At 36.7% G+C, this 17,324-nt stretch overlaps 3 protein-coding genes across 3 annotated transcripts; 2 read left to right on the plus strand and 1 right to left on the minus strand.

The window, feature by feature from the left end:
- Positions 1-7,074, plus strand: LOC133851661 (isopentenyl-diphosphate Delta-isomerase I). Its single transcript, XM_062288182.1, has 6 exons — positions 1-340; positions 2,414-2,469; positions 4,279-4,370; positions 5,772-5,874; positions 5,970-6,107; positions 6,617-7,074. Exons 1-6 carry the CDS (start codon positions 96-98, stop codon positions 6,868-6,870), a joined length of 888 nt encoding a protein of 295 aa, XP_062144166.1. The 5' UTR covers positions 1-95; the 3' UTR covers positions 6,871-7,074.
- A 1,054-nt stretch (positions 7,075-8,128) lies between these two features.
- Positions 8,129-12,828, plus strand: LOC133851944 (putative 4-hydroxy-4-methyl-2-oxoglutarate aldolase 2). Its single transcript, XM_062288580.1, has 2 exons — positions 8,129-8,328; positions 12,014-12,828. The coding sequence occupies exon 2, from the start codon at positions 12,019-12,021 to the stop codon at positions 12,517-12,519; it is 501 nt and encodes a 166-aa protein (XP_062144564.1). The 5' UTR covers positions 8,129-8,328; positions 12,014-12,018; the 3' UTR covers positions 12,520-12,828.
- Positions 12,829-13,659: 831 nt separating this feature from the next.
- On the minus strand, positions 13,660-15,057 carry LOC133851672 (F-box protein At3g07870-like). The gene has a single exon (XM_062288203.1). It carries the CDS (start codon positions 14,976-14,978, stop codon positions 13,788-13,790), a length of 1,191 nt encoding a protein of 396 aa, XP_062144187.1. The 5' UTR covers positions 14,979-15,057; the 3' UTR covers positions 13,660-13,787.
- Positions 15,058-17,324: the final 2,267 nt, after the last annotated feature.

Consider the following 17,324-nt stretch of genomic DNA (forward strand, 5'->3'; position numbering starts at 1 on the left):
AAAATTTGGAAGAAATTTGGACGGATCCTCATTCATTATGGATTAATAAAGTTAAAGTTCAACCAAGGCGGAATCTCCGAGGCAGACCCCCCCAAATGTCTCTGACTCCTCCGCTTCTTAAAACCACTGCGGCCAGGCTCTCCTGCTCACTTGCTTCCACGCCCAAATTCCATCGTTTGACTTCCGCTTTTGTCCCTCGCCCTCTCCTCGGGCTCCGTCCTATTTCCAAAACGGTCTCTCCTCTTACCGCCAGGGTCCTCTCAACTTTTAACGTCGCCATGGGGGACGCGCCTGACGCCGGCATGGACGCTGTCCAGCGACGCCTCATGTTTGAGGACGAGTACGTATTCCCATTTTGCCCCTTTCTCTTTTTTCTTATTTACGTCTCGGTTTCATTTCTCTTAATTTATCTGTTTGGTAGGTGGGAAAGAGGACAAAGGGAAAGAAAGCCATTTTTTTTTATTCGATGTTGTTTTGGATTCGGAAAAGAATGAAAAACTTTTGGTTATTCGATTTTCTTTTTTCTCTTTTTTCTTTCGGGCTGATTTCGTTGTGCTCTGTTTGGGTTCTGAGGAAATGAATATATATCAAAATGAATTCTTGGGTTTGTTTTGGGTATTTCAAAGATGATGGATTTTGGCTCAGCTAAGTGAAAGAGTTTGATTGAGTTTGGGTTCGGCTAATAGTTATGTTTTAATTTCCTTGATTATCATACAGAATTTTGGTTGCTGTGTACAATTTTGCATGCGCGCGCGCGCACACGCACACACACGCTCATACACTAACATAATTACATTTTGGCATGCATCGGACTACATACATAGACACCTGATACACATTAAATGCACCGTACATACATATATACACACGCGCACGCACACATATGTATGTATATGTGTATTTATGTATGTGTATATATATGCAGACGTGTTTTGTAGTGTGATTGACTTTGCAATAGAGGAGCATGTGTCTATGTGCATGCGCACTTGTGCGAGTGATTTGATATTGGGATGGAATAATCGTTTGTGTGAAAAATCAATGCGTCTCTGTTTGTTGCCCAAGGGTCATTAAAGGTGGAAATAATTACTAGAATAAGTTCAACCTGTACTCTCAAGATCTACAGCTACATATTTCTAGTTCTATTCTAGCTTAATTCAAATGGAATAAAAATAAAACCCAGCTGATCTTTTTGTTTTTGTTTGTTTTGTTTTGTTTTTTGCTTTTTGCTTTTTGCTTTTTGCTTTTTTTTTTTTTTTTTTTTTTTTTTTTTTTTTTTATTGTGTGGTAGGTTTTAGACTAATGTCATCATCAACTTTTAATTGTTGTTTTGGGACATTCATCAAGTGGGTAAGTCATGTGTGTACTTTTGTTGCATACAGGGTGGCCAATATTGTTGGACCAAAACTTTTATGGGTTCAGACTAGCGTTTCTGATGGGATCCTCCAAATTATGTTGTAAAACTAATTCTGTTTCTGTCACTAACTGAACTGACGCCAGCCAGTATTGGCAAGGTTCAAAATTGGCTTGCCCAATTTTTTTACTTTCGTAATGTCCCTCTCAGTAATAGGTGTATGTCAAATGGTCAGAGTAAGCAAGCAGAGTGCCAAGGAAAGTGGTAGCCTGATAGTGGTTTTTATAGTGACAATGCTGTATGGCAGTGGTGAAGCTAATGTGGTGGTGTTATAGATTGGAGTGCATTAAAAATATATATATATATATATATATATATTTAAAGTTAAAAATGGTACAGATTGGAGTGCTTTATGGTTCATGATGCAAAAGAGAAGTATGACCAACTGATATATCAGTATAACTCTGCTTGTATAAGTTTTGTTTGGTTTCTGAGAATGTTAAATTAGACAGCTCTCATTCATGTAATGCTGATTTTATGATTCTGTCTTAATTTTTGGGAAGAGTTGCTTTTGGACGTACAAGTGCCCCTTTTTTATTTTTATTTTTTATTTTTTTTATGCTACTGAGAATCTAAAGTCAAATTCAATTTATAGATGACAATATTTATATTAATGTGTCAGCGTTAAGATGAGTATATGTAATTTGTTTTCAAATATGTACTATTAAGAAACAGATATTAGGCTTACAGTGCATGGAAATGGGTAAAATCATAGTGATAAAAGATGAATTGGTATGCAAAGTATTACACAAGAGCGAACTGCTGATGCTACTATTTTGATTTATGCGGTTGCTTTATATTTATTTGTTGCTCAGATTTTTTCTGATGTTATCTTTCGTGTCCAATTTGGTATTATTTTACAAATTATGTTTTAAGTACACTAGAGCCGCCTCCCTCTTTCTTTCCCTTTTAAGTATTCAAGCTTTGAGGTGTACTTTATCATCCATTAATTTCTTGTTCTTGCTCAGCTGATGATGTAATCACATTCAAAATTTTCTACAGATGCATTTTGGTGGATGAGAATGATTCTGTAGTTGGTCATGATACCAAATATAACTGTAAGCAATATTTTCATACTGCAACCATTTTGTCTTCCATTGTTCTTTTTTTTTTTTTTTTTTTTGGGGGGGGGGGCACCATTTTGATATCACTCTTATTTCTTCCTTGTATATGTACATTGGGGTTTAAAGGTTCAGGCCATCATGAAATGGTTTAGGATTTGATAGAGTTATATCTCTAAATGAATATGTCTAAAATCTGATCTGGTGATTACTATAGTTTACAAGGCGTAGATGAAAATTCAAGAAAACAAATTTACAGCATTTATGAAGTAGTGATTGTTTTGATATTCTTTTGAGTTAGCAGAACCTTCGCTTTGTTGTATTGGATAATTTAGTAAGTGTTCTGCAAACCAATATAATTTTGACTTAGAAAAGTGATATCATATGTTGAATAATAAATGCTGATATATACTCCAAGCACTTGCCTAGTACGCTCAAAACTATACTATCTATGTCCCAAAGGATGATTTTCCATGGCTACAAAATTGGCACTCATGTTCTGATTAAAAGGATATATTGCCAGCCCAAAGTTTTTATTTTGATAAGTAATCGAAATATCATTAAAAGCGTAAGACGCCTTCATGTACACGTGAACTATACAAGAGAAGCCACATAGGTAGAAGGGGCAAACAGAACAAGGAAATCATGAAAACTAATTACTAAAGGAGAAACATAAGCAACTGCCCATAGGTATAAAGTGTTTAAGAAAAAAGATTTCAACTACTCCAAAGACCTCTCGCTATCCTCAGAACACCTATCATTCTTCTCCTGCTATAGACACCACAAAAGGTATAAAGCCATCATCTTCTAAACAACGGCACTCAGAGTGCTGCCGGCAGTCCACCAGCAAGCAAACACGTTAACAACTCGTCTTGGCATAACCCAAGATAACCCATAATGTTTGAAGAAAACATTCCACATGGTACAAGCAACCTCACAATGAAGAAGAAGGGGATCCGCAGACTCTCAATTTCTTGTGCACATAATATACCAATCCATTACAATGACGTTCCGCTTACAGAGATTGTCAAGGGTAAGGATTTTCCCTAGGGCCGCTGACCACACAAAAAAAGCCGCTCTCAACGAGACCTTAGTCATCCAAACATTTTTCCAAGGGAAACGAATACCATCAAGACAAACCAAGACATTGTAGAAAGATTTAACACCAAACAACCCTATTTTGAAAGGAATCAATCATAGCCTGTCAATCCCTTCACGTCTCAATCTTACTGAATACAACCTATAAAACGAGACAAAGGTATTCACTTCCACATCCTGAGCCAATCTAATAAAGCTCACGTTCAACTGAATGGCATGTCCTGAAAATTTTATATGAGCCCTCAACATGAGCATCCTTTGTGCAAGCAATGCCAAATAAAGCTGGGAAAGCATCCTTTAGGGTCATATCCCCACACCACAGGTCATGCCAGAAACTAACCTTGGAGCCATCACCCACTTAAAATCTGATGTGTCTACAGACCTTCCCCCAACCTTTCCAGCACAAAGTTTCTAATGAGACGCCATCATATCGTTTTAGGTCAGGTTACCTTTATCTTTTTTAAAGCATTGACATTAATTACTATTATAGGAACAGAATATTGTGAGTACTAAATGGAGTTTTTAACATTTTTGTCCTTCTCTTTCTGCCCCAACCCGACACCGTATTTTGTATGCTTTCACCTAAAACACCACATTCTATTATGCAGTTACTAGAATAGCATGCATGTATCTATAACTGCTGTGTTTGTCTTCTTTGGACCATTAAGCTTGGTTTCTTCATTGCTTTGTGCCTCTGCAAATATTCAGGTCACTTGTGGGAAAAAATTGAATCTGGAAATATGCTGCATAGAGCTTTCAGTGTATTTCTGTTTAACTCAAAACATGAGTTGCTTCTTCAGGTATGTAGTTTAGATAAGGTGTCTAGAATAGAAGTCTGCATGCTTTTGTGCTTTGGGTACAACTGTTAGAACCTAACGCAGCTTCAGAAATATTATTTCCTATATTCGTTATTCTGCTACTTATCTTCATAATCTTAGGAATCTTCACATATGATTTATGTTATGAAATATTACCATACTTTCCATTTTTGACCTCGTCAAAAACCTCAGTTATAAATAGAAGAAAAGAAAGATGACTTCATATTTTCAAGAACTTCAAGTGTGATTAAACTAGGAACCTTATTACACTAGAAACGTAACGTATTCAAAACAAGAAAGTTTTAAAAAATAAAAATAATAATTGCTGGCTCTGATGTGTGAAACATGAGACCACAGGGATAGCATTATACCCAAGTGTAGAACGCTTATTAATAACAAAGTATATAATAGATGCATGTTATGAACCTTCCTCAGAAACTGTGGCTGCTACGTTAGCATCCTTATTTGGAAAATTGCAAGTGGGCTATCACACATGCTCAGGACAAAAAAAAATAAAAGGAAAAATGAATTATCAACACGGTACAGGAATGAGAGAATGCTGTATGACTGTGTACAAATACTATGAATGGAATGGCATTTAAAGATGTTCAATGATTAGAACCAGGCAAGAGACAGATTGTGCAGACTGCTATGAACCTGTTACCATAATCCTTTTGTGCCTGATAGGTGCTTCTTTTTATGTTGAAGTTAGTAAGAAGATGATCTTAGAATATAACGCAGGGAAAAAGAAAGGATCAAAAAGTGAAGACAAAAGTTGAAAAATGCAACAAAGTGTGGTTTTCATACGTTCAAGCCTTTTCAGACCAAAAGGAAATAATTTGATGCCTTTTCAAATGGGAGTCTGCCATGTCATCTGGCGCAAGATTTTGTGAACAAATAATTGAATATGAGTCTTTAACTGTCAGTCATAGTGGTGTTCATCTTATACTCTGTTATTTGTAAATGCATTTACTTACCCCTGAAGTTTTATATATGTTTATTATGAATTGTCATTGGATGTTCACGCCACATTACTACATTTAAATGATGATTAGGCTCCGTTTGTTAATGTGTTTTGAGGGGAGCTTTTTGTTTTTGGTTTGAAAAAGTGTTTGGACGTGACATAAAGGTGAAAACAGTTTTGAGTGTTCTGTGTTTTTAGTTGTTTGTTAATGTTTTTATTTTGAAAGCAGCAAACAAAAGTGAGAAGGATAATGATTTAACAAATGAAGCCTCCCATTACTTTTTTTGCTTCTTTTCTACATTCTTGTGTCTGGCCATTGCTTGAAAGTTTATGGGCATATATTGCATGCCCATGATGTATTACTATAATTGGTAGGATATAGATGGTGACATGCTCTATACTGTTTGTTGTTTGTACAGCAACGTTCTGGAACAAAGGTAACATTCCCTCTTGTGTGGACAAACACGTGCTGCAGCCATCCATTATACCGTGAATCTGAGCTTATTGAGCAGAATGCCCTTGGTACATATTTCTACATATTTTACATCCTTTGAGAGCTTTTGATTTCCTGTCATTTTTAAATTTTTGGTAATGGTTTAAATGCTTTTATGTGCCAGGTGTAAGGAATGCTGCACAAAGAAAGCTCTTGGATGAACTGGGTATTCCTGCTGAAGATGTGCCAGTTGATCAGTTCATTCCACTGGGCCGCATGCTGTACAAGGCACCTTCCGATGGCAAGTGGGGGGAGCATGAACGTAATAATTTCAACTTGGTTACTCTTACACATCACTTATCTGGCGTTCAATTTTCTTTTCTTTTCTTTGAATCTTTGGTGAGCATGATGTAGTGATTCTATTGCTGGGAAAATTTATGCAACTAAGTTCCAGCTGCAGAAGTTAGGGAAAAAGTGAAATATTAAAATCTAAGGTTGACCCTCCATATGGAACAGTAGCTCGAAACTGTAGCTAAGGTAGCTGCTAAATTTAGCAGGCTTTTTCATTAATTATGTATTTGAGAGTAGCGCACATGGAAGAAGTATTTGGGCTCGTTTGCTAATGCTTTTTAAGACCATTTAGCAAAAAAGTAAAAGTATTAATAAACAATTCAACACATAAAACATTTACAAAACACTCTAATCGACTTTTACTTTTATGTCACATCGCAATCAAAAGGTAAAAAAACACCATCTAAAAAGCATTATCAAACGAGTCCTATACCATTTTACTGTCAGCTTGACCATTTTGTTATTGTCCTTCATTTGCAGTTGATTACCTACTCTTCATTGTACGAGATGTTAATAATAATCCAAACCCCGACGAAGTAGCCGATGTTAAATATGTGAATCGGGAAGAATTGAAAGAGCTGTTGAGGAAAGCAGATGCTGGTGAGGAGGGTTTGAAGCTGTCCCCTTGGTTCAGACTAGTGGTGGACAATTTCTTGCTCAAGTGGTGGGAGCATGTTGAGAAAGGGACTCTGAAAGAAGCTGCCGACACGAAAACCATTTACAAGTTGACTTAAAATTATTTACCTTCTTCTTGCAGCTGGGTTTTGCCAATAGATTTGAAATAATAAGGCATTGTGATGGTGTTTTTGTTGTAGCTGTTGTGCTTATTTCCTGTTTTGTTAACTTGGTAACTGTTGTGTTGTATTATTACCAATGTGGGTGAGACTTGTTATCTACAAATTGGCTTCATAATTCAAGAAACTTATTACTTGTTGAAATTTGGTAATGGAGCCTCGGGCTCTGCCGGTTTCTGGAAATATCGTGCTCAGTCGCAAATTACGATTGAGACCCCGCTAACCCTTACATCACGTAAATGAGGTAGCAAGATTCGCGTCATTGACGTCACCTTGTGAAACCGTGTTTTTTGTTTTCTTTGGCCGCGACTTTAGCATAATAGATAAAACGTTCTCACGCTCTTATGGAGCACGTGAACTACAAGCTCCGATCAACTTAAATTGGATCCAATGTGATTATAGTGCAAAGACTGCTAACTTAAGTATGTTTGAAATTGAGTTGAAAGTTTAAAAAGTACTTTTAATCAAGTAAAAATAATTTTGTTTGGTAAAAAACACAAATTTATTGACTTTTTTCTCTAAAAAAGATCCAAACTGAATTTTGATAAAATGAAACCTTTTTTATAAACAATTTTTTTTTTTCTTTTTCAATACAATTTCAATAAGTCTATCTCCTTTAGATATAGATGCTCCTAGTCTATTCAATTTTTCTTCCTCTTATTAAATGACAAACGGTAAAACAATTTTAGAAATATGTGTTGGATTTAATTACCTAATGTTGCCCACGCATCTTGTTAGCTAAAATATTAATTCCAACTTTAGAGTTGACTAACAACTTGTTGGTCAGCTAGTCATGTCAACCAAAGTGCTAACTTCTGTGTCTATTACGTGGCAAATTGAGCCACAACCAAACTTCATTCTAACTATATTCCCATCAATTTAACTTTTTATGAATCCTTTCCTCTTTTCTCTTTCTGCCTTGCACTTCTAAAAAAAAAAAAAAAATTTATAGTTGACTACATCCTTTTGCTTTTCTTTTTTGGGATGTATTTCCTTCTCTTACCTTAACATTTTCCACTCTTTCTCTCTTCATATGGCTCTAAATATAGAACATGCACTTCATTTAATATATATATATATATATATATATATATATATATATATCATAAAATTATTGGATAAATATCTAAAGCAATTAACTGTTGAGGAAAATAAGAGTTACTCGTCCGAATAAATAGTCTGACAGGCAAATATTTATTTGAACAACTTTGTTTGATATCCACCCACTCATAATGAGAAGCCCCAATTGTTAGGAACTTACCCCACGCGCTACAGCTCTCAAACTTGTATATGATCCCTCCTGCACTAGTGAGTTGAGAATTGCCAGTCTCTCTTGTTTACCACTGCATATTCTTGAATCGCAGAGCTTCGTGGTTTGTCATTCAGACTCGACCACAGGTAAAAATCACGACCATTGGATGATATCTCATGCTCTTTTTGATTTCCTCATCTGACCGCTATTATCCATTTCTTGCTCTCTAGTTTTCCTTTTTCTTACTCTCTGTTTGGATTCTGACAAAATCGAGGAAAATAAATTCAATCCTTTGAAAGTGTATATCTTCCTTTCCATATCTCGCATCTTGTATCCTCAACTCCAACCGATATAGTTCTAGTTTCTTTTAAATATCGATTAGGAAGCACTTTTCCTGAAGCTTTATGATATTTGATTAATTACTTAATCCTGATTTGCTAAACTACGTGTGGTTGGACCCAAATTGCTGGACTTGTTGACCCTTTGGATTTGGTTAAAGGGATCAAACAAAAGTTTTTTATGTGCTTATGTTTTGGAGACTCGGATTTTACCAAAATATATTGTCCAACATGAAGAAATTCTGTGTTATTGTATACAAATGCAATAAGGTTATGTAAGAAAAGGTTTAATATCCTCTTACAAACATAATTCTTATAAACTTCTACGAGATGAAGATGTCAACTTTTTGAGGGTCCACATGGGTCTTGTATAGATCCCAGTAGGAGGTCCTCCTGTAGAAAATTTTAGGGGATATCATAGATTGAATATCCTCTGCTATGTTACATAATGATGGATATGTATTGGTTTTGGAACTTATGCTGATATTACTCTATATTTATAGGTGTTACTAATATGAAACTTGTAATGGCTGATCTCCACCTAGTAACAGCCAAAATGCCAATACTGGCCGATATTGGCTGTTACCACTGCATCTATGTTTTCGGCAAAATTCCATGGCTATGATACCAGCGGATGCTTATGTAGCATCCCTTATGTTTGCTTTAAGCTTGTTAATGCATTTTAATACATTGGGGGGGGGGGGGGGGGTGTCCGGCAAAGAAATATATCTTATTCTACAGATCATACTTAACCGTCTGCTAGGATAAAACAATTTGCATATGAAACATTTGGGGTGGCTTTGGTACTAATCATGGGCTAGAGAAATCAAAATATAAGCTTTATTTTGACACACGTCTTTTTGTGCATTTTCTTATTTTGGTTTGATGCTTCATCTTCATCATCAACGTAAGGAAAGATTTCAAATTCAATGATATGATTCTTTTTTGGGATTGTTTGGCTTAAACGTATGTATTTATTTTACTCAGTTATTGAATGAACTCTTAATCCTATTTGTTACTGGAATTGTGGAATACCATCTGCTTTATTTGTTAGTAAGTGGGTCATGATGTCTTTTGCTTAAAGTTTCAGACTTTCCTACTTTTCCCTCATGCTTATACTAAGCTTTCCAAGCATTGTGGTTAATCAGATCAGTTCACGTTTCTCCTTACTCCTGCTGTCAGGTCATTTGGCTTTTTAGAAAAAGAAGAAATTACGCATCTTGTTTTTTGATGTTATCCAGCTGATTCATTTTATCTGAGCTGGTCTGGTTCTGTGTCCCATATCTAATTGTTAGTCTTATGTTGGTTCATTCTATCAAATATATGAACTTCTTAAATAACTTAATTGACCAAACTACATTGTCACATGTTGATAAAATTCCAAGGTTTAATTGAAATAACAGACAAAACCCCACTAGTGCCTTTGCTGTATCCAATCAATTAACTTGGAAAGTTTATCCTTCACTGTTTTTGGATTTAATTATCCTTTACTAGAACAAGCCTTAGCATTTGATTTGATAATATGTAAATTAATTTCCTGTTGGTATGGCCCTTTCTTAGCAATATGTATTAAAGATCATCATGGTTCTTGGATGTATACATTCTGTAGAAGTTAGAGGTGAACTGGATGGATTTTAGGCAAGAAAAGGAGTTGAGAAAGTTTGGTCATCTGAGCAAAGATCGATGACTGTAATAGTAAGTAATGAATTGTTTCAGTTGCTTTTAATTTAGCATCACACATGGCCCTAGTCGTAGAAAAATTGTGAAACAATATTTATGGTGCTAACTTGAAATAGAAGGGATAGGGCTATGGGTAGTTGGTTTTCTTGGCTGACTTATCTAGCTTGTTTGTGTGTGTGATTTTGGTATTTCGTCGATCCTACTTTTTTTGAAAGAAATATACCTGTCACATAATTGCAACAGTTATAGATTTTTATGTTGGTATATACTTCCATGTGGTCATTACCATTTGATTTGTATTGTGCTTCTCTAAAGATACATTCCAGTGCATGTTCTAGGATAGCAACCATTACCTCATTCCTTTCTCCAAATTTATACCTCTGACCTTTACCGTTTTACCTTACATTTTTCTCAGAACAAAGTCCTTCCAGGTTTGTCTAAAATCTAGCATGTTTTTTTTTTCCCTATTAAATCAAACTATATAACGGTTATAAGCAATAAAGTGAAGCTGTTTGCTGAAAATGGAGAAACCACGATGAATAATATCGGGGTTGAAAAGAGTGGTTCTGATATGTGATTGGAACTTCATTTGAGCGGAATATAAAATGGGTTGAGTGATTTATGATTCACCCCTTTGCTAGCAATGTGATGTTGATGTCATTTTAATAAAATAGTTTCTGCAGACATTGACTCCAAGTTCTCTCAGTAAAAAAGTCTTGGTGCAAAATAGTAGCTCTCTATGTTCAATCGGAAAGTATTAGGCTGGCCCTTTCACCTTTTTTCCATAAAAGTCATTTGCCAATTCAATAGTAGTGTCTCCCTAGAAGTTAATGCAGGCCACAGAAATGGAAATTTGAGCTTATGCTTTATTTGTAGGAATCAATGTCTCCCAAGAGGCTGCTACTTTCATGCTTGCAACTGCTATGGAAATTTTGAGCTTGTTTTCTATTCTTAGGAATCGGAACCTTTGGTTGTTTTTCTTAAACTAATGCAAAATATATTAGTATTCTGTTTCTTTGTATCCGAAACTAAGTTGAAAGAATAGCCAAAGAGCCCTAGCTCATATAGTGCCTACTCCCCCAATAAAAATAGGGTGGAGGGTGAGGTCATAGGTGCAAAATCTCCACTGGGTGTGTACATAACTTGCCAATTAAAAATACATCTAACGTTGTGTTTGGGAGTTTGGAGGGATGGGAGGGGAAAGGATCAGGGTGGAGGGAGATCGAGTAGAAGAGAGCAGATGAGATGGAGTCTTTCCTTTGTTGTGATGTTTCAATAAATAATAGGATGGAAGACGGGAATAGGTATCCCTCGCTTTGTTTGGTTGCAGGGTGAAAAGGAGAGAAAATTATATGCTATTTTGTAAATTGACACAAGTGTGAAATACGTGATAACCATTTGTTTAGATGTTGAAATATAATCAATTATTTAGGGTAAAAGGGATATAGAGAAAAATATGTTAAAACTTGGCATTTTCTCTCTTCAAATTCTCCCACTTTGAGGAAATTGAGATGAGGGCTTTTAGGCTGTACCATACCCCTCCGAATGTCCTCAAATCTTCTCCCCATGCCTTAAAAAATAGCATCTAAACAAGGGGAAGGGTTAGCCCCCTCTCGTTTCCTCTTCCTCCATCCAAATGTATCCTGAGATGAAGTGTGAATACCAACTAGCTTAAAGAAGAATTTGAAAATATCATGGCTAATTTGCTGAAACCTTTTTGTTAAACATATTTTGCCGAAACTGAGTTGGATCTATTTTTTTTTCTCCAGTCTAATTATATATGATGTTTGTATCCTAACCCGAACATGTTCAGGACCAATGGCCTTGGTTACAACTGCTGAAGTTTGTGATGCAAACTCACAACTAATTATAAGCGGTGAGCTTCGTGCACTCCAGCCAATTTTTCAAATATATGGCCGTCGCCCAGTCTTCTCTGGACCGATAGTTACCCTCAAGGTATTCGAAGACAATGTTTTGGTTCGTCAGTTTCTTGAGGAGAAGGGTAATGGCAGAGTTCTTGTTGTAGATGGGGGTGGAAGTTTGCGGTGTGCAATATTGGGCGGCAATCCTGTCGTCCAAGCTCAGAATAATGGATGGGCAGGAATAGTTGTGAACGGCTGTATCAGGGATGTTGATGAGATCAATGGCTGTGACATTGGGGTGAGGGCTCTGGCCTCGCATCCAATGAAAGCAAATAAGAAAGGTATGGGAGAGAAGAACGTTCCAGTTACCTTTGCTGGGACAAGGATCTGTGATGGGGAATGGCTTTATGCAGACACAGATGGTATTCTGATTTCCCCAACTGAGTTATCTGTCTAAAGCATATTCTGTTTGAAAGACAGTGCTTGCAGGATGATATTTCTGTTAGGTAAGTTCTGCTGTATTACAAGTTTCCGTATCGCTGCCCCTGAACTTTTGAGGAAACTGTACTGGGCTCAACCAACGTTCATCAAAGTATGTTGTATGTTTGCCCAATTCATTTGCAATTTCAGGTTCTATGCAATTGATAACGAAATAAACTTTAAAACTCGTCTCTAATGATAAGTGTATGGTGACACACTTTGCAATGTTGTTCTTTTACTTGTATGTTTTCCAGCTCTAAACATCATTTTAACCTTTTTTTTTTCACTGTTCCTTGGCAATGGCATCTGGAATGTTTGTCTATCAATTATTTATTTATTTATTCTTTCTGGATTTGTCAGCATTTTATGTTACCCAATTGTTGCATGCTATACCAAGTTAAAACTGACGGTAAAGTGATTGTTTTGCCTGTACAAGAGCAAAATTATAGGGATAGAGAGTGTATTTATATAATGATGTTGATGCAAATCGCAGACAGCTGATGAATAAATAATGAAGAAAAAGCAACCGACTTCCGAAGAGTTTTATCAGTTAGCTGAAACTGTCTTATGGTAGTTCTTCGGTTCTTCCTTGACCATACTGTCATTGCTTTTGTAAGGAGGGATGTGTATTTACGGAAATTTTTACAGAATAATGGTTGCCAATGGCAAAATGCTTTTAGGAATCACTGCCCAAGTTGCTTCCATGGAAAAATGGTTTTTTTTTTTTTTTTTTTTGAATAATCATATTCAGAATTGGAAATGGTGAAGTTCTTTTTGAACCTGTAAAATCTGGGGCCTTGTTGGATCCTGTATTTCCAAATTTGAAACTCGACCTCTTTTTGTATTCCTCAAAACTGCCCTATTTCAGGAGCAAATTTAGGTACCAATTGTCAAAAAATATCCTACTAATCGCCATTGACTACGAACTAGGTTGTAAAAAAATTCTTTCAACTCAATATATATATATTTTTTAATAGCATATACTTTTCACATATTTTTTAATAACATTAATAAAAAAAATATTTCTAAGACCCACAATACTTTTACGGACCAAGTTGAAAGAATTTATGCAACCCAATTTATATACAAATAATTCTCCCAACAACAATAAAGGAGCTTTTCACAAATTAATGGTCATATACAAATCAACATGAACAAGAAGAAAGTGAAGAATACAAATGAACTTATAGTTGATTGAAGAAATCAAGTAAAAGCTAAAATCTTTAGACTCTTAACTTACATGATCTAAAATTTCAACACTTTTGAGCCATCATCTCCCTTTGCAATATCTTTGAGCGAAACAAAGCTGGTTGCATGAGCAGTTGCATTGACGTGTGTCAATAATATCCCATTAGGCTTCAATAACCTGAAACTTTCTTGTTCAACATCATAAATAACCAGACAACCTGCGCAATCCAACACAACTTCCCTGTTCTTCAAAAAACTGATAACTTTCACGCATTCAGGACTCCACCAGTATTCCCATGGGCTTGGATATTTAATCGCAGCCTCTTTGATCCAAGACTCTCTAACACCATATTCCTTCATCACCCAAACATGGATATCCCAATCAGAAGAAGCAGACGCAACAACTGAACTCAAACAAAGACAATCTCCCAATATCCCAAGGCTTGACCTTTCGAAGCTGGCATGATAGAATGTAGACGAAGGCAGCGGGATTGTCTGAAATTTCTCATTTTCGAGATCAAAACAACGGATAAGCACGGAGGAATTGGGAAGCTTAACAAGCCAGTGCAGAGCCCCATTCACAAAAGTCCCAAACAAGCTCCGATGGCGCGCAGGCGGAACACGCTCGCTTCTTTTCCAAGCACCAGTTCCAAGAGTATAAATCTCTGCAAATTCAGAGTACTTAATCACCTTGTATTGCTTAGTCTTGGCGCTAAACCCGAACCCAGATACGAATTGACGGTCGGGATTTGTTTCACCTTTTGGGAGGGTCAAGAACTCACCCATTACAGGATTTGATATGTAGATGGGATTAGCCATCCGAATATCGCACGAGCAAATCAAGCCGTTACATGAATTCACAAGAGTAGATTCAAGATATGGGAATTGGTTAAACTTGGCAATTATAGAAGAGGGTTCTTGTTCTTGAGGCTCAATCAAGTAGAGCGCTCCAGAATTGCCATGAGGAAATAAGCTAGATTGAAGCACAAAGCCAGTGGGTGTGCTGCCATGGTGGAGTTTGGCAAAACTAGGATCTAAGAGTAAGTCATGCCACGCCTTACATACGTACCTGCATCGGATTAAGGCTTCGATGGGGAGCTTCAGCATGATTTCCAGAATTACATGCCACGGCAGTTCTGCAAAATTGCATCTGTCGCTGGTGGTGGTGGTGGTGGCGGTTCCCTGGTTTTCTTCTTCTTCTTCCATAAAAACTTTGTTTGCTTTGATGCTAAGCTCTTGGCTTTCCATGGAGCTGGCCAGCTGGATACTCTCGTTTTGGGTTTTTTTTTTCCTAGGACCTTCCAATTCAAGGGCCTCGTCGGTAGTGTAAGAAAGACGTCTAGTATACAGAATGAGTGGCAAAGAATTTTCTCTCATTAAAATAATTAAATATAAATAGTGGGTCTTGTTACAGTTTATATTTTTATATTTTAACGTCAAAAGTCTCATATCAACGCCAAGCATTTTCTTCAACTACCACCTGACCAACTTCGCTTCTCTTGTAGTTGAGACTTTGAAGAACCTTACAAACAAGCTTTTTTGGTTATAGATTGCAAATGTAGGGTCTTTTTAAGGTCAACTCGCATGGATTAATGAATTTAGGGGTTGCTGACGATTTTTTTAGCCCAGCTCTGAAGCGGTTGGAAATCCCTTGGTGTTTGGCTAAGTGTGTTTGGTTAGTTTTCACCCGTAGGAGTGTGTGAGGGTGGTTGACGGTCATCATTGAATGGCTCCAACTGGTTTTTGGCCGTAATTTCTTGCTTGCTACTTTGCTTAGTCAGATATGGCATGGAAAGGTAGAGGTCGTGGCAAGGGTAAGAATGTTGCGGTGTTGGAGGAGGTTGTAACGTTCAATATATTAATTTAGAATTTAAAACACAAGTTAGATTAATTAAAGGAATAATTAGGCTAAGAATAGAGAATGAGCACTTAGAAATCGCCTAAACCCTGAGTTTTCTGGGTTGGGTGTTCGGATGAACCATTTCTGTGTCTGGACGGGGTAGCCAGTAGGTCATGTTTGCTGTTGTGTCCGGACGGCTAGTAGACGAATTTTACCTAGAGTCCCAGTTCAAAGCATGTCCAGACAGAACAATTTCGTGTCTGAACAGCTTTGGCCAAGAGTTCATTTCTTCACGTGTGTCCCGACGGGACATTTATGTGTCTGGACAGTGCGACCTGAGAGTGTTGGATGCACATATCACACAGGTGTGTTCTGACGGCTTACTAACCTGTCTGGATAGGTTGAGACTTATGTTGCTAGACGAGTTCCTCCAGCTCATTTTCTCTCATTCTCTCTTTTCCCACACGATTTCTCCCCCCCCCCCTCTCTCTCTCTCTCTCTCTCTCTCTCTCTCTCTCTCTCTCTCTCTCCCCCTAGGGTTTGATACTAAACCCTAGATTCTGATATTTTGAAGCTTCCAAACGTGAATATGACATTGGAAACGTGATCTTTGACGTAAAATCGTTGTTTTCACCGATCGATTTGAAGTAAATCCAAAAATCCTAGCTTTTCTTGTATTTGTGGTTTATCTTTAGGAGTTTGAGCTTGATTTCTCAAATTTCTCTAGGTATTTTGTGTGTAGAAGTGTTCTAAACCATCTTTAAGCATTGTGTTTCGTTTTTGTGATAAATCAAGGTAAGACCCAAAACCCTAGATTTTAACTAAGTATTGTAAATTAGTAATTTGTGTGTTTAACCCTAAGATTTTCTTGCGGGTTAGTGTTTTTAGTTATTGGGTTGTCAAAAATTTTTATGGGTTTTCATGGGTTGTGGCTCTTTGGAAAAGAATCAAGAACCTAAGTGGCATTTAAAGTTAGAAATGTGTTGAGTTAGTTTTAATATGTCTTTGCAATGCATTGTACAGTGGTACATTACGTGGCATGCGTGGAGAATTCCTTGTCAAACAATAAATCAAGCAGCCAACGTGAGTATTTAAATCATAAAAAATACTATGTTTTGTGGTTTTAAATGATATTACAAGAATGCTATAATGTTTAACTTCGAGTCGATAAATGATAAGTGCTGAATGATATACATTCAAGCCTCTTAATCATATATGTTAATTGATGTGAACCCCGTCAAGAATAACGAGACCCAACAACGAAAGGGAACCCAAGACTGTTCTAAGGACAGATTCGAATGGAAAAACCTCGACCCGTTGTTTATGACAAACAAGAACCTCGGTATAAGGAAGACGCCACAAACGGTGGTGGAAATTCTGTTTGATAAGTCGAGATGAACGCCACGGGAAATCCCGATAAGTTCGAGTAGTTCTTCAAAGAACCAAAGAGAATAAAACCTCACAAGTTTTATGAATCATCAATGTCTCTATTACATGGTAGGTACACCTATTTATACAAGAAAATTACTTGCGGAGAAAGTAGTTCTATCCTAAAAAAATAAAACAAATCAATTCCTAGCAAGGAAAGAAAATAAGGTCCTATCTAATCCAAAAAGTAAACAAATCAAAATATACTTAAATATCTAACTTAAATAAGGCTTGAAATCATTCTAAATATGGTACTCTTCATATTTCCATGCCGGTTCACCATCAATTGTCTTTGTGGTCCAACGTATTTCCATATAGCCCACCAT

The sequence above is a fragment of the Alnus glutinosa genome, chromosome 12, assembly GCF_958979055.1.
Source record: "Alnus glutinosa chromosome 12, dhAlnGlut1.1, whole genome shotgun sequence".
Lineage (NCBI taxonomy): Eukaryota > Viridiplantae > Streptophyta > Magnoliopsida > Fagales > Betulaceae > Alnus > Alnus glutinosa.

What these genes read in the sequence shown, in the direction of transcription:
- LOC133851661 (XM_062288182.1), top strand. Translation starts at nt 96, where the DNA reads ATGTCTCTGACTCCTCCGCTTCTTAAAACCACTGCGGCCAGGCTCTCC. An exon ending in AACATGAGTTGCTTCTTCAG is followed by an intron (nt 4,371 to 5,771) that starts GTATGTAGTTTA and finishes TTGTTTGTACAG; the next exon opens with CAACGTTCTGGAACAAAGGT. An exon ending in TATTGAGCAGAATGCCCTTG is followed by an intron (nt 5,875 to 5,969) that starts GTACATATTTCT and finishes TTTATGTGCCAG; the next exon opens with GTGTAAGGAATGCTGCACAA.
- LOC133851944 (XM_062288580.1), top strand. Translation starts at nt 12,019, where the DNA reads ATGGCCTTGGTTACAACTGCTGAAGTTTGTGATGCAAACTCACAACTA.
- LOC133851672 (XM_062288203.1), bottom strand. Translation starts at nt 14,978, where the DNA reads ATGGAAAGCCAAGAGCTTAGCATCAAAGCAAACAAAGTTTTTATGGAA.